This window comes from Apodemus sylvaticus, chromosome 6 (assembly GCF_947179515.1).
Source record: "Apodemus sylvaticus chromosome 6, mApoSyl1.1, whole genome shotgun sequence".
NCBI classification, from domain to species: Eukaryota; Metazoa; Chordata; class Mammalia; order Rodentia; family Muridae; genus Apodemus; species Apodemus sylvaticus.
Genome location: NC_067477.1, coordinates 14,537,509 through 14,561,418, shown reverse-complemented (window position 1 = coordinate 14,561,418; position 23,910 = coordinate 14,537,509). Strand labels below are relative to the sequence as shown.

Here is a 23,910-nt window from a genome sequence, read left to right as displayed (position 1 = left end):
TGCCACAGCTGGGCCTGACCCCACAGGAGAGCTCTCCCTCAGCACCCACCCCGAAGGACCGAGGGTCATCGTGCCTCTGTGCTGTAAGGGTACAACCTGGGCTATGGAGGATAAATGTCCAATTGCTGACGTTAGCATTCTCTCTGGCTTGGCCTGGTAATGGCTGAGCCTGGGTCTCACCTCCTTCCTGCCTCAAATCCTCCCAGGAGACAGGACATGAAAAAGTCAAGGTCACGGTCGTGATGGAATTAGGACTCACTCATGGACCGTCATACCTGGTGGCCTGTCATTGCAGGCCTGAGTCAGAGCTCTGTGCTAGAACCTAAATGATGGAGAGAGAGAGAGAGAGAGAGAGAGAGAGAGAGAGAGAGAGAGAGAGAGAGAGAGAGAGAGAGAGAAAGGACAGGAGGACCCTTGGCCAGCTCCTGTAGGGTTGGTGCCCTGCCTAGACCTCATGAACCACACTCCCTGAGAGGGCCGGGGCTCTCAGGTGCCAGCAGAGGTCAAATCCTGACCTCACCTCTCCCTGGCTTTGCAGCTTGAATTTTAGTTTCCTCATCCAAAAGGGAGGGCGGATAACGGCACCCCCTTCTCTGGGCTGGTGGAGCAGTTAGGAGTGGTCATGAATGGGGTGGAGGGTGGCACAGAGCCTGGGAACCCCTTTCAGCTGGCCATTCCTAACATCTCCATAGCTTGCTCCTTGGAGGGGAAGGCAGGCTTAGCAAAGACCTGCAGTCCCCACAGGAACCACATGGGGCCACTCTGGAGCAGCTCTGGAATGGCCTGTTGATCCGCTGGGCCAGGGTACTCTGCACCTTCCACACGTTGCTGGGAGGCACCTGAGCAGGCTCTTGCTGGCCAACAACCCAGCCCTCGATTTTCAATACCTTTCCTAGAGATGGACCTGGACTGGACTGTCGGATGCTAGGCGGGTGAAACCTTATGTCAAGAACCAAGTAGAACTCACAGACCACAGATGGGAGTCGATGGTTAGAAATGCACAAAGGGAGGAAGCTGGGTGCAGGCTATCTCATGCTACCTGTGATGCTGTCTCTAGGGACTCTGGAGGGTTGCTATCTCCCTGCCTGCCTGCCTCTAGGCAATGGTGGCAGTTCCTTCCTTGTAAACTTGGACCCAAGAATGTAGGGAGGATGTGGACTCTGAATCTGTACTGTCCCCTGGCAGGAAGCGTCCAGTCTTGGGTAGGCGGTTTATATTCCTCCTTCCTCTAGACTTGAGTCCCTTTAATAGCGGGTCACTCCAGCTCCCAAGCAGATAGAGGGGTTACCTCTATAGGAGGAATTCTGGGAATTCTCACTGTCAGGGGTAAGGTGCGGGTTCTGATCCTCCAAAGGTAGAGTCCAAGAAGAGGTTAGGGATTCCACTGGGTGCTGGCTCTCTGGGAAGCACCTGCCTTGCTGCGTTCAGTTCCCAGCAGTTCCAAGGGCATGGGTAAGAGTCGGGGAGAGCTACGACAGGAGGATTATGTTCAGCTGGCCAGCCAGGTTCCAGGATCTTTCCTGGCTGGGATGAGGTGTGAGTCACAGGACCCATCTCTGTTTTCACTCCCTCCTTAGTCCATGGCTGGGGTTAGCCTGAGCAGAGTCTGTGGCCAAGACCTTTGCTGGCCCTAGTTGCAGGGTAAGGGTCTGTCTCTGAGTGAGAGACCCCAGGGAAGGCATTAGTAGAGACAGCCTTGGTGGATGGGAACCCACACCTTATCCCTGACAGCAAGAATCCCCAGCATGCCTCCTGCAGGGATAGCCCCTCTGTCTGCTTGGGAGCTGGCGTGATCGATCCACTCTTAAAGGGTCTCAAGAGGCAGCCACCAACATTGGCATGTTTGGGTTCAACTTCCCTGGAATGTGCATGAGGTCCCAGTTCAATAGACACATCCTAAGGGGGCTTTCCCTGTCACAGGTTCCAAGGCAGGGCAGGGGCCTCAGCACCCAGGAGCCTTGTCCAGGACAGGAAGCCTTCCCATGAGCCTCTTTCTGTTTTCAGCACAAGGTAGAGTTCCTAGGTCCCTAAACCATATGTGAGGGCTTTGACCCGAGGGGCCACAGGTTGCCTCCTCCCACCAGGGACACTGGAGCAGCCAGACTGGCCTGCTTGGCCTCTCTCCTGGCCTGGAGCCTGGAGGCTGCCCAGGGAGTGTTTTACTTGTACCTGGGGCTGGGCCAGAGGAGCTGGGGTGAGAATTTCCAGAACTGCACTGGAGCACACAGGCGTGTGTGTGTGTGTGTGTGTGTGTGTGTGTGTGTGTATCTCAGGCTGTGTGCAGCTGGGTATGTCTGACCTTATCCTATCTGGAGGAGGTGTCTGTTTGAATCGGAGTTGGTGGAACCCATGGTAATCGCCGCCTGGGTTAGGTCTTAGCCGGTGGCCCTCCTTCTACGTTCAGCCCGTAGCCCACATACAGAGGCCAGGGCTCCTCCACAAAGCCACCTGCTCAGGAAGTTCTGCTGGGAGCAGACATGGGCCAGTTTGTAGTTCCCGCGTGCTAAGGTGCGGGGGGAGGCTGGGTATTCTCCCTCCCCAAATCAAGGGAGAAGCATGTCTCTAGAAAGGAGACTCTGGACTCCCAAGGCCTGGCCAGGCCAGATGACCCATGGAAATGTGGGTTCCAGCAGAGGGAGAGAGGGCAGCAGGAAGATCCTCTCTGATCCTGTCACCCTGACTCTAGGCCCAGGGCTGGGCCCCGCTGATGTCCAGTAATGTGTGGCCTTTATACCCCATTCTCTCGAAAAGGTCCCAACTCGGCTGACATCTCTCATCCCACCTGTAACTTTAATTTTTTTCAAACCTTATTTTTTTAAATATTTATTTATTTATTTATTATATGTAAGTACACTGTAGCTGTCTTCAGACACCGGAAGAGGGAGTCAGATCTCTTTAGGGATGGTTGTGAACCACCATGTGGATGCTGGGATTTGAACTCATGACCTTTGGAAGAGCAGTCAGTGCTCCTACCTGCTAAGCCATCTCTCCAGCCCTCAAACCTTATTTTTAATTAGTCAACTTCGGCATGAACTGGTAGAAGTCCTACTGCATATGTGCAAATACTTGCCTTACATGCATATACATATATCATACATGTATGTACATGTATACATAATCACATGAGAGCACTTATCTATATCATGACATACATGCCATATATGCCCACTACCAAACACACGTATACACACGTGCACAGCCGCCACCTGCTCACAGATTCTCATACATGCAGTGGGCTCTCGTGTTGCTATTGACCTTAAAGGCAAGAGACTCAAGTTGTTTTTATCTCCTAACACATGTTCTCACAATAAAGAGAACAGGAAGGGACTTGGGGCCAAGGACAGGAAGGGGAAGTGGCCTGCACACAGGAGCTGACACCGGGCTGTCCCTCTGGGTGGGATGCAGAGCCAGTCATAGTGACGGCTCCAGGGAAGGAGGCCGAAGTCTCCTTTGGCAGCCCCTGTGCGCCAGAGAGCATATGGAGGCTGCGCCCAGCCCTGTCAGTGATTGGGAGGCCCTTGCAGAGCTGGTATCTGACCTGGTTCGTGTGCCACCAGGCTCTCCTTCCCGCCCTGGTCCTGAAGTCTTCCCACCAGGGCTAAAAGTGAGCATGTCTGTGGAGCCTTCTCCCCAAGCCCCATCACGTGCCCACACTAGGACATGCACATACCTGACACCCGGTACTATTAATTCCCATGGCCCTTACCCTCTGTCTTCCTTACCTTTCTATTGCTGTGACAAATCACCATGACCAAAGTGCTCATAAAAAAAATAGCATTTAATTTGGGGTTCACGGTTGCAGAGGGTGAGAGTCCATGACCCTCATGCCAGGGAACATGGCAGAAGGCAGGCAGGCGTGGCGCTGGAGCGGACACGTGTCACACTGATGCACAAGACAAGAGGGCTAACTGGGAATGGTGTTGCTTTCAGAAACCGTAGAGCCCACCCTCTGTGCCACACCTCGTCCCATAAGGCCAGGCTACTAATCCTTCCCAACAAGTGCGGACTAAGTATTCGAACAGCCTATGTGGGGGGCATTCAAACCTCCACACCCCAAGGTGGGATTCCTCCTACTCGGCTGCCCCACAGCCCCAGCTCTGACTTCCCCTCAGCACCTGACACTGCAGGCACTACGTGTTTCTGTCTGAGCTGAGGAAGGAGAAGACATAGGGTGGAGGAGACGGAGACCCCAGGGCTCTAGAGACAGTCCCAGGGGTTCCGCTTTGCCTCTCCTTTGATCCTTAGAATTAAAGCCTTAGTTGGGAAGGACACAGTAAGGTCGTTTGTTGCTGGGACTGAGGACATTCACAGGACGCAGGCAGGACATTCAAGGGTAAAACTGGGTATATGCCAGGCAAACACGGTGGCTAGTCGTCCCCGAGGGACTCCAGCAGCATTTACTCCAGCCCCTCCTGACCTTTGAACTTCCTTTGTATATCTAGCTGGGCCGTCCAGCCCAGCCTTGCACCCTCCCAACGGTGATGAGATCACTACCCATCCACGCAACAGTGAGGACCAGGCAGGGACCCCGGCAGGGGCAGGGCAGGGGCAGGGGCGGTGACGGCACAGTGCAGGGACCCCTGAGATGCCTTAAGACAGTAAGAGGAGGAGGAAGACGAGAGGGGAGGAGGAGAAGAAGAAGGAGAAAGTGTGAAGGAAGAGGAGGAGGAGAAAGAAGAGGAGGAGGAAGAGAAGGAAAAGAAGGAGGAGAGGGAAGGAAGGGGAGAAGGAAGAAGAGGAGGAGGAAGAGGAAAGGGGAGGAGAAGAAGGAGAAAGTGTGAAGGAAGAGGAGGAGGAAGAGGAGGAGGAAAGGGGAGGAAGGGGAGAAGGAGGAAGAGGAGGAAAAGGGGTGAAGGAAGAGGAAAAGGAAGAAGAGGAGGATGAAGAAGAAGAGGAGAAAGACGAGGAGGAGGAAGAAGAGGAAGAGGAGGACAGAGAGAAATTGCCTAGCACAGGGCACAGCATGGACCAGACCAGAGGGGCCTTTTGCAGTTTTGAATTCCTTTGCTAGTCTTTGCTGGCCCGTGGGCCAGTGCTGGGTGAGGGGAGATGTGACTTCCTTTGAAACTTTGTGATCCCACCTCTCTGTGGTCTTTGAGTTAGAAAAGGCCTCAGTGCCCATGCAAGACTTGCCAGGAGGGCTCAGAACTTTTGATTTTATTTTATTTATTTATTTTTTTTTTGAGGCACATTGGCCCTCAGTAGCAGTATCTGCCTCCTCCTCCAGGAAACTTGCCTGGCTTCTCCTGCCTTGAATGCTTTCCTCTGCAGGAAAATATACTTCCTGCCTGGACAGTGCCATCCCCTTCAGCCTGTGCTGGGGACCCCTGCCCCCCCCCCCCCTGCCAGGGACTGCTGCTTCTTCCTTTGTATCTGCTGGGTCACATTCCTGAATGGATGCTATAGCCAAACAACTCTTTCAGGGAAAGCATGAGAGCATTCTTGATCTCTCTGATTGAGACCCTTGTTTCTTTAAGCTGCTTCACTTCATATAATTCACAACTGGGATGCCCCCCAGTCCCGGGGCAGGGGGTCGGGCAGGGAGCCCAACACTGGGTGATACCTCTGGAAGCCATGGCCCTACACCAGAACCGCCTCCTATCTATTGGGAACCAGGAGGGGACTGAGTTGACTCTTAGTCAAGCATATAGCAAGCACATACTAAATGCTTGTAGCAGGGCGTCCTCTCAATCTTATGTTTCCCGTGTGAGCACAGAAGTCGCCTTACTTCCTGCCAGGAGCCCCTCTCTTCACACAGCTCCCCGACACGTGTGTAGAGCAGAAAGCACCCCATGTGTGCGTGTCCAGAAGTGTGGGTGCTCTTGGCTAAACAAAGGCCAGGCTTCCTATGCCTTGGAGACAGACAGCCTGGCTCCAGATCCCGGTTACACCCCAGAGAGGGCTGGTCTCCCTTCAGGGTCACTTAACCCTGTCTGTGACATGGACCTGATGTGGCTGCCGGAAAGCTGAGTGAACTGAAGTGTGGGTGGCTGTGCTCTGCGTGCCTCCAGGTCCCAGCACACACTCACTGGCAGGGCCCTTGGTATTCTCCTTCATTAAATGCCCATAAATGGTCCTGGCTCAGTGGGTGGGACTAGATACCGGGAGAGAGGGGAGAGCCACTCCGTAGTCTCCAGAGCTGGCTTTCCAGGGACTGGTCCAGCACCCAGGGGTGCAGCAGCTTCTCAGGCAATATTCTGGGGCTGCTGAGGAGAGGCCCCAGGCAGAGGAGGGCAGTGCCTAGAATTATCCACCAATCGCACAGGTTCCTGGCACTGGGAACACGCGCTTATCTGCCCAGCCCAACATGGGGGGGTGGCCAGGCTGGCGAGGCAGGACACTGCCTAGGGGCTGGACACGGAGCAGTCCCAAGCCAGGCTGGGTGGGTGACGGCTGTTGAGGGCTCTGAGTGTCTCCACAGGCTGGTGGCCAGCTGGCTGCCCATCTCCCCCACCATGTCGGACGGCGAGGGCCCCTCAGCTGGTGAGTGGCAGTGCTATATTTACCGGCCATGGCTCCGGTTGCAAAGGCAAGGCCTCCGGTCACCAAGGGCACCCGGCCCCCCACTGGCTGCAGGCGGCAGTGAAGTGGGGACCCCTTCCTCATAGCTTGACTTGTGGGAGCTGCAGCCCAGCAGAGGCAGTTTGAGTTTCAAAGCTCAGTCCTGGCCGCACCCCCTGATTTCCTAGTAGGCTTTAGCAGGAAGCCGTACCTCTAACAAATCCTTGGGCTGTCAGCCTAGAGAAGGGGCAGGGCTGACCACAGGATTCAGGGATCAAGCTGTGGGGCTGAGCTTCAAAGTGGGTGCAGGGTGCATGGTCTTTGACACCGTATGCAATGGAAGAACTGTAAATATTAAGCTGGGAGGATCTCGTAGGTCCTGGGAAGTTTCCCGGGATCCTGAGCCCACTGGGATGTTCTGATCACTCCACCAGCTTGAGATCAGCTCTTAGGGATTTCTCCTGGGCTGGAGGTGGCTGGGAATACCAGTGAGAGGAGATGCAGTCAGAATCCAGGGCCTGCCCTTATGCCCTGACATGCATGGGGATTAGCTACCTCAAATAGCAGAAGCTAAGAATGACATACTCAGTGTTTACCATGGGGCTCTGGAGGAAGTGGTTCAGGCTACCTATGGTCTCGATCAAGTGGTTTAATGACTCTGAGCTTCAGTGTCTGTAGGTGACAATGGGAATAGATGTGGTTACACACCTGCCGTATGGTTTGTGAAAATTGTGATAATGTACGGAAGTGCCTGCTGGTGTCAGAGTATCATGAGGGCAGTGGTTCCTCTGAGACAGGGTGAGTGGGTACCGCGGGCAGATGCTCTGGAGCGAGGTTTGGGCATCTCCCCTCAGCGTCCTGGGTAAGGCATGGCTCAGCTCTGACCCATGGGGTCTTTCTCCTCAAACCTCCTCACCTTGGTGATTCTTAGGCATTCGCGGGCATGCCAGGCTGTCCCAGGAGGCCCTGTGATATCTGATGGACACTCCAGGCCTGGCTCTGCGTGTGCCTGTGTGTCAGGAGGGAGACACGGACAAAAGCAGGCTGACCTCGCCTGCTTCCACTGGGCGCCAGCAGAGCTGCTGCCCGGTATTGCTCCTGTGGCTGTGGAGGCCACCGGTGCCTGGGGGGCTGCCAGCGGCAGTCTCTGGCTGGCCTGGCCCCACACCTGACACAAACCCGGAATAGCTCTCTCCCTGCACCAGGGACAGAGCTCTAGTTTTAGCAGTCTGTAAAGCCATCCGTAGGTAGAGTATTTCAGGAAGGCTAAGACAATATTTAGTCTGCCAGGCTAGTGGTATGGCACCAAGTGTCCATGGTATGCTAAGCCTGGGACAGGAGGGGACTTATCCTGTCTCTTCCTTGTCTAGGAGAGGGCACTGGGCTGGGCAGCCGGTGTGGGGACAACACTGGTTTGCTTTTTTTCTGGCTCAGCTCTGACAAGAGGCCCCGTCAAGGCGCAAGCTCCTGGCATCCTTGTCCTGGCTGTAAAATGCAGTGCAGTGGTTTTTCTCTTCCTTATATGGGTCTGACACAGAGCCTCATGTGAGAATATAAACAGGTCCTGCTGAGGAGGCTGAGACAGGAAGATTTCAAGCTTTATGCCAGCCTCAGCTACACAGAGAGATCACGTCTCAAAACAAAACAAAACAAAACAAACAAAAAACTAAAATACCCAGAAAACCAAAAAGCCAAACAAAACCCCAGAAACAATAGGGAACAAAACAGGAAAAAAAATAAAAGAAATCTTTTCCCAAACAACAAATTGGACAAAGGTTGCAGCCTGCAGTGGAAGAGGCTCTCTCTCTGTTCGGAAGTCACCTTGAATTCATCTCCAGACATTCAGGTTTCTCTGGGACTCCTGCCTCCAGCAACAGACCCCGGAAGCTCAGCAGAATCTCCCTGTTGTCCCTAACAGGTCTCCGGGCCTGTAAAAACAGTGTAAACATTCTGGAGGCTTGTGAGCCCTAGGGCGCTGCTGCTCGCCAGCGAAGGGACTCTGTTCTTCGCACCGCAGTGAGAATAAAAGAGCCCAGACCGTGTAGAACCATTGAAAGGGTGGCAGTCGCTGTTAACAGTGTGAGGGGCAGAGAATGCAGCAAAGGGACCCGAGAGAAGACACCTTCCTAGTCCTGGGCATTTTGGACACACCATTTACTAGCAAGTGACATGGCTCCATTGTTCAGGAACTGAAGTCCAGGAGGCAGATGACATGCCCAAGGTCATTGATTGGTATAGGGTCTAGCAGAGGCTGGACCCAGCACCCCTGTTATCTGTGCTAGGTACCCAGGCTAGGCCCTTTATTCCAGGAGTGTTGTCTGGCCTTCAGCCACACCCTCTTTTTCAGAGATAGCCAGGTAGCTCAACACTGCCTCCAATCATCTGGAGCCTGTAAAAAAAATGTGGTACCTTGTTAGGGCATCTGGGAAAATTCCGTCAAGAGGGGAGCACAGCAGGCGGTGTAGGCTCTGGGATTTATGGCCTTAGGCCTGGGCGGGCAAGCCTACAGGAGGCTTAAGGTTACCCAGGAGTCAGCATTGTATTTATAGCAGGAGCTGCTGGGCCCACAGCTGGACAGCACAGCTTCTTCAGTGCCAGTGTATTAGACTAGGTTTTACTCCTCGGGTGCAAGGAAGACTTGGATGTTTGGGTGTCACCAGACAAAGGCTTAGTTTTATTAGTGGTAAAATGGAGACTTACCCTATTTTTCATTGGGTCTGCGCTTAGCACCTCTGGACATACAGGCCCCTGAGGGACTCTGCCATACTTCCCAACGTTCTTTATAACATTCAGTCCCTTCCCGTGGGAGGAGCAAGCAGGCCTCTGGGCTGTCAGTGTCTCTGTAGGGGAAACAAAGTAACCAATCAAGTCTGAGCCAGAAGGACAGGATGCTACATTGTCAGAGAGCAGAGAAGGTGGCCCAACCAAGGGTTCAAATCCCTGCTCCCACTCACTGGTCTGTGGCCTTGGGCAAGTCACTTACCTAAGGGGTGAACATTGGTCCTGTTAGAGAACATGGCTGGGGGTGGGGGTGGGGGTGGGGATGGGGGGGAGGACTCTGTATGTGGTGGTGGGGCAGAAACTGAGTGGGGCAGAAATTGAGTGTGTGGGGGGATGGTAACTGAGTATGGGGGGACAGTAACTGAGTGTGTGGGGACAGTAACTGAGTGTGTGGGGACAGTAATTGAGTGTGTGGGGACAGTAACTGAGTGTGTGGGGACAGTAATTGAGTGTGTGGGGATAGTAACTGAGTGTGTGTGGGGACAGTAACTGAGTGTGTGGGGACAGTAACTGAGTGTGTGTGGGGACAGTAACTGAGTGTATGGGGACAGTAACTGGGTGTATGGGGACAGTAACTGGGTGTGGGGACAGTAACTGGGTGTAGGGACAGTAACTGAGTGTGTGTGGGGACAGTAACTGAGTGTGTGTGGGGACAGTAACTGAGTGTGTGTGGGGACAGTAACTGAGTGTATGGGGACAGTAACTGGGTGTATGGGGACAGTAACTGGGTGTGGGGACAGTAACTGGGTGTAGGGACAGTAACTGAGTGTGTGTGGGGACAGTAACTGAGTGTGTGGGGACAGTAACTGAGTGTGTGTGGGGACAGTAACTGAGTGTGTGTGGGGACAGTAACTGAGTGTATGGGGACATTAACTGAGTGTATGGAGACAGTAATTGGGTGTGGGGACAGTAACTGGGTGTAGGGACAGTAACTGAGTGTGTGTGGGGACAGTAACTGAGTGTGTGTGGGGACAGTAACTTGGTGTATGGGGACAGTAACTGGGTGTGGGGATAGTAACTGGGTGTAGGGACAGTAACTGAGTGTGTGTGGGGACAGTAACTGAGTGTGTGGGGACAGTAACTGAGTGTGTGTGGGGACAGTAACTGAGTGTGTGTGGGGACAGTAACTGAGTGTATGGGGACATTAACTGAGTGTATGGAGACAGTAACTGAGTGTATGGAGACAGTAACTGGGTGTGGGGACAGTAACTGGGTGTAGGGACAGTAACTGAGTGTGTGTGGGGACAGTAACTGAGTGTGTGTGGGGACAGTAACTGAGTGTATGGGGACATTAACTGAGTGTATGGGGACAGTAACTGGGTGTGGGGACAGTAACTGGGTGTAGGGACAGTAACTGAGCGTGTGTGGGGACAGTAACTGAGTGTGTGTGGGGACAGTAACTGAGTGTATGGGGACAGTAACTGAGTGTGTATGGGGACAGTAACTGAGTGTGTATGGGGATAGTAACTGAGTGTATGTGGGGACAGTAATTGAGTGTGTGTGGGGACAGTAACTGAGTGTGTGTGGGGACAGTAACTGAGTGTGTGGGGACAGTAACTGAGTGTGTGTGGGGACAGTAACTGAGTGTGTGTGGGGACAGTAACTGAGTGTATGGGGACATTAACTGAGTGTATGGAGACAGTAATTGGGTGTGGGGACAGTAACTGGGTGTAGGGACAGTAACTGAGTGTGTGTGGGGACAGTAACTGAGTGTGTGTGGGGACAGTAACTTGGTGTATGGGGACAGTAACTGGGTGTGGGGATAGTAACTGGGTGTAGGGACAGTAACTGAGTGTGTGTGGGGACAGTAACTGAGTGTGTGGGGACAGTAACTGAGTGTGTGTGGGGACAGTAACTGAGTGTGTGTGGGGACAGTAACTGAGTGTATGGGGACATTAACTGAGTGTATGGAGACAGTAACTGAGTGTATGGAGACAGTAACTGGGTGTGGGGACAGTAACTGGGTGTAGGGACAGTAACTGAGTGTGTGTGGGGACAGTAACTGAGTGTGTGTGGGGACAGTAACTGAGTGTATGGGGACATTAACTGAGTGTATGGGGACAGTAACTGGGTGTGGGGACAGTAACTGGGTGTAGGGACAGTAACTGAGCGTGTGTGGGGACAGTAACTGAGTGTGTGTGGGGACAGTAACTGAGTGTATGGGGACAGTAACTGAGTGTGTATGGGGACAGTAACTGAGTGTGTATGGGGATAGTAACTGAGTGTATGTGGGGACAGTAATTGAGTGTGTGTGGGGACAGTAACTGAGTGTGTGTGGGGACAGTAACTGAGTGTGTGTGGGGACATTAACTGAGTATATGGAGACAGTAACTGAGTGTGTGTGGGGACAGTAACTGAGTGTGTGTGGGACAGTAACTGAGTGTGTACCTGGTTCTTGTGTGACTTTCTATTTCCTGCTGTGTGACGCCTGCCAGTTCCAGGGCAGCCACTCCACTTGTCCCTTGAGAGATGGCTGTTCTTGATACTGTCATTGGGGGAGGGTTGTTCTAGCAATGTCGACTGCCTTCGTACGACTCTGCCGAGCTTCCTCTGAGAAGGCCCTGACACTGACATGCTCGTAGGCTCTCCGGACACTTATCTCTCAAAGTACTTGTCTCTCTGCCTCAATTCAGAGGCATTGCCCTAAGAATAGGGCCCGAAGACATCAGGGAGCCATCCACAGCTTATGTGGTTCCTCCAGGCACACGAGAGACCTGATTTCTTTCTCCCAAGGCCTCATGTTGGGTCCCTAAGCAGGCACTAAGACAGTCTCCACCTCCTTCCTTCCTTCCCCTGGCCAACCCCACTCCACTTGAGTTTCTCCCTGGAGGCTCCTCAACAGGGCAGCTGTGCAGACCTTGGAGGACAGGTCTGCCAGCTGTCTCTGCCCTGGATTCCGGGTAGGCAGACACTGAAAGGGGCAGAGAGGACCCAGGAGTGACCCTGGGACATAGAGGAGGCCTTCAAGAGGACTTCAGGCCACTGGCTCTAGAAAAGGGCTGGGCTAGCCTGGGTTGCTCTGGGGATCTGAGTCAACCTCCCTGCCTTGTGCATCTCAAGACGCATGAGCTGGGCCCACGACAGCAAGAGGAGGTGTTATGCCCAAGCTGCAGGGACCCCAAGGACAACCGAGGCACCATTTGCGGTGTAAACACATAAGGGTCTTTATTTGTTCTCAAGGACTCTCACGATCCTTCTCACAGCAGTCAGAGTGAGAGCCTGAGTCTAGGGGTGCAGGCTATTTATTGTGGTTACAGCAAGCTTGGGGAGTTTCTGTACTAGTCAGCAAGTTAATATTCTAAAAACTGCAATTCTGGCATGATCTTCAGGAACTGAACATGGGGGCAAAACCACCTGACAAACAGGATGGCTAAGTTATCTATTCCCTGCAGGATGTCTCAGGTTATCTCTATGCACCTTGATATTGGGATGTTTGATCAGATGGACTTTGTGGTTTTCTCTCTGGAATTGGAGCTTAGTGCCCCCTCCCCACCCCCATCTCACATAAAGTGGAGTTTCTTCAAAAGCAGAGTTGGTTGGGCTTTACACAGGGACGTGATCTCTGTGTTCACACAGCTTAGAGACAGGAAAGAAGCCTGGGTCCTGTCCTCCTCTGTGGCTGCTGACTGAAGGATTGATACTTCGCTTCAGAGCCTGGTCAGAATCTCTGGAGGAGATGTCCACACACTCTGTTCATTTGCTTTCTGAGACAGTGGCAAAGTCCCAAGACTGCCACATCACAAAGAGGAAAGGGCCATTTCGGCTTCATTGTAGGATGTCAGTATACGGTCACTTGGAATTGTGGCTCCGGGTCTGTGGCAGGCAGGACATTATGGTGTGAACACAGGAAGCAGAGGGAGATATGGGGGGGGGGATAGGGTCCTAATATCTCTAGACCATGCCTCTCTAAGGGACACTCAAGATGCAAACCACAAATCTGTCTGGGACACTGCTCTTTGAGGGCTCTCTGGGCCCTGAGACTCTGATTCAGGCTGCGTGCCTCCTGGGTTTGATGACTTCCGATGCCCCTGCCTAGTCAGGTAACTGCAGTCAGACTTCATTCTGTAGGCAGAAGGGAGTCATGGAGGATGCTGGAGCCAGGAGGGGCAGTGCACAGAGGCCCTGCAGAAAGACTCGAGAGGTCAGGAGGTGGAGAACTTCAACCTTCTCCTCCTTCTCCTCCTTCTCCTCTTCCTCCTCTTCCTCCTTCTCCTCCTCTTCCTTCTCTTCTTCCCCCTCTTCCTTCTCCTTCTTTGTCTCACTTTCCTCTTCCTCCTTATCTTCCTCTTCCTCCTTCTCCTCCTCTTTCTCTTCCTCTTTCTCCTCCTCCTGTTCCTCCTCTTCTTTCTCTTTCTCCTCCTCCTCTTCTTCCTCTTCTTCCTCTTCTTCCTCCTCTTCTTCCTCTTCTCCTTGTCCCCCTTCTCCTTCCCCTTTTTCTTCTCTCATTCATCACATCCTGACCTCAGTTTCCCTTCCCTCTACCTCTCCCTGTCTACCTCCCTTGCCCTGGCAGAACATGTTAGTCTCAGCTGTGAGATGGAGGTGACACTGTGACACTGGAACGTTGTAGGGAATCCCATGAAATGATGCCGGTCACTTCCCTATGAACGAGTTTGGGAGAGGCAGGAGGGAGGATGTGTCTCCCTTTAAAGCATCACTGCAGTCATGGTGATATAGCTCAAGATATAGCTGGCATGAAGGGGTTAGCCTGAGCATCATCGTGCTGCCTCCTGGGAGAGGGTGGACATGGGACAGAGTGGTTACAAGGACAAGTCCTGGATGGGTTCTCTCATTGCTGTTTTTTATCATGATTTATGTCACACTTCAAGCTTACAGTCTCCACAGAAAGAAAGACCAGCAATGGTCCTGTGAACTGTTCCCAGGGTGCTCACTCTAACAGGTCCCACCACACTCTCCCCTTCCGGTTCAAACCAGGCTATCACAGACACGGGAGGAGGATCCGCCTTCTTCAGGGACCCTTCCCTTAGATTCGCAGCTGTAAGCGCACTACACATTGGAGCACCTCTCTACCTTCCTATGCCTTGTGCCACTTGCTGGAGTGCTGAGGTATTGGGTGTCTGGGTACAACTGGAGCCCTCCTTATCCTGCGTTCCGGCGTAGGCCTCCTCCCTTTCTGGATTCAGGGAAGTTATCTATTTGACACTTACTGGCCCTAAATCCCTCAGGCTAGCCACACATGACTGTGTGCGTGTGCCCCCTGCGTGTGCAGGGCTCATCCAGGCTCAGGGTGGTCCTCACACGTGATCCTAGCTCTGAGCGACATGTGGATGAATTGCCATTGCTTGAGCCCTGCTCCAGTGCCTCCAGAACCCACGAGGACTTCCTGTTCACAGGAAGAAACACAGGGTAAGCACGCAGGAAGCTGTTAGACATTCAAAATGGGAATTTGGGGTCAAGTGGAATTGAACTTGGTTGAGAGAGCAAGATGTTTTATTTGTTTTAACTTATTATATCTTGTTTATTCAGTTTGCGTGTATATGCATGTATGTGCCTAGTTTGGGTGTGTGCCATGTGTACGTGTGGTGATGAGAAGACTGCTTGTTATCTCCCTCCACCATGTGGGTCCAGGCGTTACTCTCAGTTCATCAGGCTCGGAGGAAGCAGCTTTACCCACTGAAGCAACTTTTTTTTTCACTATGCGTGTGCATGTGTGCGTGTGTGCATGTATGTGTGTGTGTGCACATGCACATGCACACACACACATACCTGTGGTCAAGAGACAATATAAAGGAGTCAGTTCCCTTCTTCTACCATATAGGCTCTGGAGATGAAACTCAGCCCGTCAGCTGGGCAGCAAGCGCCTTTGTCCCTTGAGTTATCACACAAGGTTCATATATATATATATATATTTGTTTTTCATTACAGATGGTTGTGAGCCACCATGTGGCTGCTGGGATTTGAACTCATGACTAGTTATTGTATTTTTAAAAAGAAATAAAGTTATTCGCATTTTGAACCCCAGACTATTTTCCTCTCGATATTATACATTCTAAATCAGCACCGGAAGTCGGCTGAGACAGGTTTGACCTATCAGTGGCTACCTGGGCAGTGCCTCACACCTTTGTTCTTTCCGGTTTGCTATCAAGGCTGACACTCGTGAGAATGGCCTCTTGGCTTTCACGGACCACACTGGAAGTTCTGATAGGCTCTGTTTGCTGTGGAAAACACAAATGGCAGTAGTTCGTAGTGGTACAGGGTTCTCATTCATGCAAAGCCCATTCCAGTCTGGTCCAGGTAGATCCGGTCCCTTACACAGAAGCATCTGTTGGGATACTTCCCTATAGACCCAGGTCTGGAGAGCAGAGACACCAGCATGGACAATCATACGGCCCCACAAGAAATGACGAGCATGGCTATGCTGGCATCTCATTGGCTAAAGCATGTCACATGATGTACATGAAGGTAGAGAGTGGGTGTTGTCTGTGTGAATAGTAGTAGTAATTATTGCCTGTTGTTCCCCCCCTTCAACAATTTTTATAACTGTACAGTAATCCAATTCAATTATGGAAAGCTCAGAGCGCATTGTGTAAACCCCGGCTAGCAGACGGTTGCGTTGTAGGTCACGTGACTTTCAAAATGCCAATCATTCAAAGCGAGGGGCCAGAATTTTCAAGCCATCTTGCTCTTCCACAGACGTGAATTTGCACTTAAAAGCACAAAAATATCCTTTCGTCTGTTCACGGACACTTAGGCTGCTTCTGTCTCTTGGCTGTCTTGACGGCGCTGCCTGGAGTGCAGATGTCCCGAAACATACTGATTCCGTTTTCCCAGGAGTGAGGTGCCTGGATCAGATGGTGCGTCTATTTTTACTTTTTTGAAGAACTATACTGATTTTCCTAGTGGCTGGACTAGCTCATATTCCCACCAGCCATGGATGAGGGCTCCTCTGTAATCTTTCAATTTTAAAAAATGTTTTGTATAATGTGTGTGTGTGTGTGTGTGTGTGTGTGTGTGTGTGTGTATGTGTGTAGGGTCAGAGGACAACCTGAGTCTGTTTTCTCCATTCATTTACGGGGGCTTTTGACACTGAACTCGGGGTTTGGGGCCTGTGAGTCAAGAGTGTCTCTCCCACGAAACCTTCTCTCGGGTCTCTCCTCTCTTTGATCCCGCCCTTCTAACAGGTGTGAGGTGATGGTGTACTGTGGCTTTGCATTGCCCTGGTGATCTCTGCGCCGAGGGTGTTTGCACATAGCTCATGGCCATTTGAACATCCTATTTTGAGAAACATCAGGTCTGGCTTCTCACTTTGCATTTGGATTGTTCAGTTCTTCAGTATTTGAGTTTCTGACTTTCTTTGATCCTATTCTTTATAACTTAATCTTTTTAGTTTTTAGTTTTTAGTTTTTTGGGGGGTGAGATCTCACTATGTAGCTCTGTCTTGGAACTCACTCTGTAGACTAGGGTGCCCTTAAATTCACAGAGTGTTTCCTGCCTCTGCCTCCCCAGTGCTGGGATTAAAAGGGATGTACCACCACTCCTCATGGTTCTTTTAAATTTAATTAAAAATATTTTTAATAAGCTGGAGTCTATACTGTAATTCAGGCTAGTCTGTAACCCCCATGTAGCCCAGGCTGGCCTCAAAGTCACAGCACTCTTCTTGCCCCATTGCTGGGATTATAGGCATGAGCCATGACATTTGGCTTGAATTTCTTTCTTTTTAAGATCACTCTTCCCTTCCCCCCTTTCCCTCTTTCCTCTGCATGTGTCTGAGTGTATATTAACATACACATGGGTGCCTAAGGCAGCCAGAAAGGTTGTCAGATCCCTTGGAGCTGGAGTTACAGGTAGTTGTGAACTCCCTGATGTGGATCCTCTAAAAAACTGTACACATTTACCCCTGAGCCATCCTTCCAGTCCCATAAATTTCTTATGTGTCCTGCATATTAACCCTCTGTTAGATGTATGTAGTTCCTCTTTAGCCACCCTTCCATAACCCCTGAGGATACCGGGATCTAAGGATTCTCAAGTTGCTATATAAAATGATGCGGTCTTTGCATATGACTTACTAAACCTCCAGAGTCCTTCACGTCATCTCTAGGTGACTTAGACTTCCTGCCACTGTGCAGAGTCTGTGAAAGCTTCCACACTGTGCTATTTAGGAAGAAATGACAAGGTGTCCAATAAGTAAGACAGTAGGCCTACCATGTCAGCCACACCATGATATTTTATTTGGGATACTGTTTCCCAGTTGGTCGGATCCACAGCTGCAGCAGGCAGGGACACAGAGGGCGACTGTGCTCCGCAAGCGCCGTACGGTGGACCATCGTAGGCCGTCCTGGAGTTGGCCTCTGCCTTGTAGGTTGTTTCCTTTGCTCTGCAGCAGTTTGTTCACAGGATATAATCCCGTTTGTCTGTTTATGCTTCTGACATATTATTGAAAAAAGAAATCCTTGCCCAGAGTGATGTGTACAGTGGTGGATGAATGGATAAAGAGGTTAGCCTGAGCTACAGAGTAATGTAATGTAATGACTGACATTACAATAGAATGTCAGTCAGCCGTGAGAAGGAAGAAGCCAGCTGTGGCAACGTAGAATGGAATCCTGTTACTCAGCATAATAATGAGTCTCGCATCAAAAGACAAACTTTGTGTCACCTCACTCTCACCGGGAACCTGAAAGAATTGAGATGGAGACATGGAGTATAACCCGCCGGAGCAGGGAGCAGAGAGAGGTGCTGGGAGCAGGGACTAGGGAGAGGGGTGAGAGGAATGTGGACAAGGAAAAGGAATCTTAAACTAAAGAAGTACATTTGAGGGTTCTGGAGAGATGGCTCAATGGTTAAGAACCCTGACTGCTCTTCCAAAAGTCCTCAGTTCAAATCCCAGAAACCACATGGTGGCTCATAACCATCCGTAACAAAATCTGACTCCCTCTTCTGGGGTGTCTGAAGATAGCTACGGTGTAATTTATTATTTATAATAAATAAATAAATCTTAAAAAAAAGTACATTGGAGATCTGTGAGCCACAAGGCAACTGTTGTTAGGGATGGTGTACTGCCTACACGAAAAGTTGGATGGATGGTGAGGCTCTCGGTATTGGACAGCTACATGAGGTGGTCTGTTTGGTCATTGCTAGATTCAGCCACATGTCACAATGGCATGAAAACTTATTTCAGAGCATCCTATTGACACACATTAAATCACATGTAACATGGCTTGCTTATTTAGTTGAAAAGATGAAATCAGAACAGAGACATGTAGCGAGCCAAGGGCATACCAAGACTGCAGAAAACCATGTACTAGCCAAGGAGAGACTAGACACCCCCAGTCTCAGACCTCTGGTCACAGAGTTGTGAGACAAAAGAGTTACGTTGTCTAAGAGAGAGAAAAGAAAAACAAAAATCAATTTCTGAAAGATTTGGTTCCAATACTAGCGAGGAGCAACATAGCCAGGGGAGACATTAGCTGGCGGTGGTCAAGAGTCTCTCTTTACCAGCTGAGGTGTCTTCTCTCTGGTTTCGAAAGTCTCTTTTGGTGTTCCGTTTGGTAAGGTGCTAAAGAGACAGTGTGGCGGGTGAGGCTCAGAACAGACCAAGGCCTGTCAAACCAGGGAGCTCAGAAGGGAATGGCTATAGGGAAAAGTGGGGAGGGTCTGTGTAAGCTTTAGGGATAGTGTTTTGTAGCTCCAATAGACACAACTGAACACAATCCATGGACGAGTTGGGGTCCACAGTGGCCAGCTTTCCTGGCTTGTATGGTCACAGGCCTGACATCCCTGCATGGGAGGCTAGCCCAGAAAGACGAGGTTAGCCTGAGCTGCAGAGTAAGACCCTGTTTCAGCTAACTAACTAACTAACTAACTAACTAACTAACTATCCAACCAATCAATGAGCCTAATATTGTTCTGATTTTACTGAAACAAATTTCAACAAAAACTTACAGCTTACGAGAGGGCAGAGTGTAACACACGTTAGTTCTTGCAAGAGAAGTTCTGTTTTAAAGAACAGTTTTCAGAGCAGGGGCAATGCCTCAGTGGAGACAAGCACTTGCTCTTCAAGTATGAGGACTCGAGGTTGAATCCCCAGGACCTATGTAAAAAGCCAGGCGTGACTGACTGTGTGTGCCTGGAACCGCAACATTGTGGGTAGATCCTGGGAGTTGGCATGGTGACCAGCCTAGGAGAAATGGTGAACTTGTGATTTGATGAGAGACCTAGTTCTGGCCTCTGCATGTATGTTCATCTGATACTGACACACATGTAACACACACACACACACACACACACACACACACACACACACAGAGTTTTCAGCTTACATAATGTTTGTGAATCCTTCCCTAAAGCTATATGATGTCACTTGAAATAGGGCTGGAATTGTAGGTGGGGCTGTGAGCTCTGCTCTGGTGACACAATGTTTCTGCTGTCCTGCATTGGCGCTAACCATGGTCTAAGACTTACCTTAACCTTTCCAGTGGAAAAGTGTCAAGTATTGAAACAGTTGCCACAGATACCCTTCCAGGTTCCTTACTCTGAGGGGAGAGCTCAGCCTGACTCCACTGTACTTTCCAAACATGCGTTATGAACTGTCTGGGATCTGCCTCAGCCTTTTGGGGTTCAAAGCTGAGGTGGAACACGCCATTGGAGGAAGGCCAAAAGACTGATGATCTCCAGCCTTGTAACAATCTCTGACTATACTGGGGGTTAGAAACTGATGGCCTCTTGCTTACTCTGCAGCTGAAAACCGTTGGCTTCTTTTCTCTGTAACTCTCTATGCTTAAATAAGCACTGGGGGAAACTTAACTCTTTGTGCTTAAATAAGCACTGGTTTCTGGCTATTTAACACACGCTGTTAAGCAGTAGGGAATTAAGTAAAAAGATTCATTGCTAGACTTCCTTTCTTTGGCGAGTCATCCAGAAGCCTCTCACTGGCTAGGCAGGAGGCTCAGAGCTCATTAACTCTTCTTGAACCAGAGAGCAAAGAAAGGAAAGGGAAGAAGTCACTCACAAAGACAACACACACACCAGGTAAAGCAGAAAATGGCAACACCACTTTTCTTTATTGCTTTCAGCCTTTCTATAGCTTTTTAGACTAAAAGTTGTCTATGTAAGAAAGAATTACCTCAGAGATAAAATGTAACAAAAAGGGGGAGTTACAGAGAGGCGTCAATAACAAGTTCAAAGCAGTGTTTCATACTGTGAGCTCATTATAAGCTCAGAGCAACAGTTTTTACGTGGCTTTGCACTACCACAGTTCACACCTGTGGCTTCATCCTTGGACCGAATATTTTTTCCTTGAATACAAATTTGTCCCAAGCCTTTATCTCTTTTTAGTGTAGTTATGAAAGCTCATTGTATTTCTTATTACATAGCTTTTACTTAAAAATAATTGATATTAATATTTATGACAATTATATGATAATAATATATAGTGTATTATATTATAATAATATAAACAGTAATAATTATGAGGGGTGGGCACATTCTATTCTTTTTTTAAGGTTTATTTATTTTATGTATGTGATTACACTGCCTCTGTCTTCATACACACCAGAAGAGAGCATCAGATCCCATTGCAGATGGTTGTGAGCCACCATGTGGCTGCTGGGAATTGAATTCAGGAGCTCTGGAAGAACAGCCAGTGCTCCTAACCACTGAGTCATCTCTCTAGCCTGGGCACATTTTAACTTTATTATGTCTTTCTAGCAAAACAACTAAAGCTATTTCTTAAAACTTTCTTCTTATTTGAATCAAATCAACATTTCTATAAAATCATTAATTCATCCAAACAGCATTAATTCATGAAAGTGCATCTTTATGCTGATCTTCAGGAAGTCTGCTCAATAGGGTAGGCTGATGCCCAGGAATCTTCAGGCTATGCAATAGTGACAGGAAAGGCATATCAGTGCAAGAAGCAAGCTTGGGATGAATCTCTCCGGACCCTGCCTCAGAGCTCACCCATCATAAACCATGTAAAGATGGTGTGCCACCTCCAGGAGGGCTGCCTGCCAGACTTAGCCTTCCCTAGATGGCTCCTGACAATGAACTGCCTGCTCCCTGTGTCCTTGGAAAGCAGGGCTTCCCAGAGAACCTTGGGTTTGAAGCTGAAGACCTGGCCTGGAGCCAGCTCTGCCTCAAAAGCCCTGGACTCAGGTAAGTCCATTTCCTCCAGAGTTTACTGCTGTTCCTAGGCAGGAGGACAACATAAAGATAGATGCACCGCTTCCCTTTGCCTGACCCAGGGCCAGGGAGGAACCCCCAAAGCACCAGCCATCTGATGAAGCTGTTGGGGACTGTAGCTCGTTCCTGGCTCTGCCCCATGACCAGAGTAGGCTGAGCAGTACCTGTGGCAGTAGGACCCTCTTTCCTGTCCAGGACAGGACTGATGCTGCCTGCCACCCCTCCCCCCAGGGCTCACGAGTGTTTTCAGAGGGAGATGAGGAACCAGGCTTCTGTCATGCGTGCACACGCCCAACAGTCCTTGCTCATCCTGGTTATCCCAACCCTATCAGGTGGCACTTGGGCATGAGCTCAGACGCCTGGGTGAGCACATTTAAATAGACAAACAGCTAATATTTTTCAGGATTAAAAAACCAAAACCAGCCAAACTGACAAAAAAAACCTGGGGCTGGTGAGATAGTTGTTAGGGAAGTGTCGGCTGTGCAAGCATGGGGACCCGAGTTCTAGCCCCACTGTCCCTCACTCTAGGATGCTAAGGGTCCCAACTCTCCTGGAAATGTAGAGAATTTCTTAGCAGACATTGAGCTCTGTTTCAGTCCCAGTCTGTACCCAGGATGAAGTATCATGGGGGGTGGGGTGGGGTGGGTGGGGAGTAGGGAGTCTGAGAAATACCAGCTGTGGCTCACAGTCAATGGAATCTGAGGGGAGGGCAGGCTTCCTTTAGGGGTGGCCTGTGCTTTGTAGATAATGGAGAAAGGACATGACTCACAGTCCAGGACACTCCAGGGACCCAAGAGCACCCCATTTGTGTTTGTTGATCACTCCAGTGTCAAACCCATTTGCACTAGGCCAGGGTTGACAAGGAAAGCTTCTGAACAGGCCTGTGTATTCCCCTGCTGCAGGACCTTAGGGGGAAAAGAGGCCAGCCAGTCCTGGGGAGCCCCAAGAGGAGACGCAGGGCACACCCAGCTCAGCACCCGTGCTTTTTCAAAGGCACCAAGTCTGCCCCCTACACCCCGCAGAGTGTCTCCCTTGGCTGGCTGCCCACTCCGTGTCCCTATGTCCTCTGAAAAGGCAGTTCAGGAGCCATAGGCAGGCGCTCTCGGGGGCCGCGGGGTCAGCCCTGTGCCCTGCTCCTCTGACTGCCCTGGGTTTGGCGGGGTAGAAAGTGGGAATGAGGCTGCCGGACCCCTGTGGGGACAGCAAGGCCCAGGGAAGTGGCTCCCAGGCCACACAGCTGCAGACCGTGTTCTCTGTGCACTTTTTGTCCTTTTTCTGTCTTTTCTAAAACGTGCTGACTGTGTTGAGAAGATGATGAGTCTCATTAGTGATGAGGTCCTGTAGATAAGTGCCCCCAGCATGACAGGCACAATGACCGTGAGGTGTACGTGTGTTCCCTCCTCCCCTGCCAAGCTGGACTCCACTTGGGCTAGAAGTGGCAGGAGGAAGGACTGTAGCCAGGATTTCAGCAAATGTATCTGGTAGCCTTAGGCACACCCAGGGCAGTCAGAGAAGCAGGGCACAGGTTGACCCTGCGGCCCTGGAGAGCGCCTGCCTATGGCTCCTGACTTGCCTTTTCAGAGGACATAGGGACACGGAGTGGGCAGCCAGCCAAAGGAGCTGTGTCCAGGGTCCTCTGAGACCATCAGAGGAAACAAAATGGATGGCTGGGAACACCAACAGCTGCAGGTTCTGTGGGGCAAGTCCCGGGTTCTAAACCTGGCTCTGTTGTCCCATCTCTCTTTTTGGAGGGGAGGCTAGCAACTTTCTTTAGATAACACTCATATGCTCTAAGGCCTGGCCTTCTGGGGCTGGGAGTGGTAGAATGTCTGAGTAGCATGCAGGAAACCCCGCCTTCGCTTCCTCGCACTGCCCAATAACACGTGAGATGGAGCACAGCGCACCGCGTGTGCTTGTAATCTTAGCATTCAGGACTTCGGGAACATCCAAGGTCATCAACCTCGCTACATACAAAGTTTGAGAACTTTTGGGGATACATGGGCTCTTTCCTCAGAAGAAGAATAAGCGTTCTGCCCCTTCTCTGGCTCATTTTGTCACCCGAAGGCACCCCATACCCAACAGCACTCACACCTCCTCTCCTTCCCCTCAGCCTCTGGCAGCCTCCAGTTGGGCTTCCTGTTTCTGTGGGCTGGCCCACTCTTGAACTGCTCACCTGTGCATTCTTGGATGCTGTTCAGCTGAGATCTCTCACTTAGGGTGATGCCAGAGTCAGGGCATCATCTCACCCCTGTGCAAGCCCTGCCGTGCTGACTGAACCACTGATGGCTCTGGCTGCCACACCTGGCCATGCTGAACCTTCTGAGAACTCATGCTCCAGGCTGTGGCTTGTGGGTGCATATTTTGTGCTCCATTAGCACTGTCAGCTGGTGTCTCTGCCTTGACCCCAGTTCCCACAGGAAACTGAGTTATGATGGCTGATCGCCATCACTCTGGGGAATATGGGGTGTTGTCTCTCTGTGGTTTTCACTT

At 50.8% G+C, this 23,910-nt stretch overlaps 1 protein-coding gene across 1 annotated transcript in view; it reads left to right on the top strand.

Moving 5' to 3' along the window:
- Positions 1–6,127: 6,127 nt before the first annotated feature.
- Positions 6,128–23,910, top strand: part of Eml1 (EMAP like 1) — a 177,355-nt gene continuing 159,572 nt past the window's right edge. Inside the window, exon 1 of the mRNA XM_052185097.1 lies at positions 6,128–6,483. Within this exon, the coding sequence (XP_052041057.1) occupies positions 6,456–6,483 (28 nt within the window). The 5' untranslated portion in view covers positions 6,128–6,455. The remainder of the gene's footprint in view (positions 6,484–23,910) is intronic.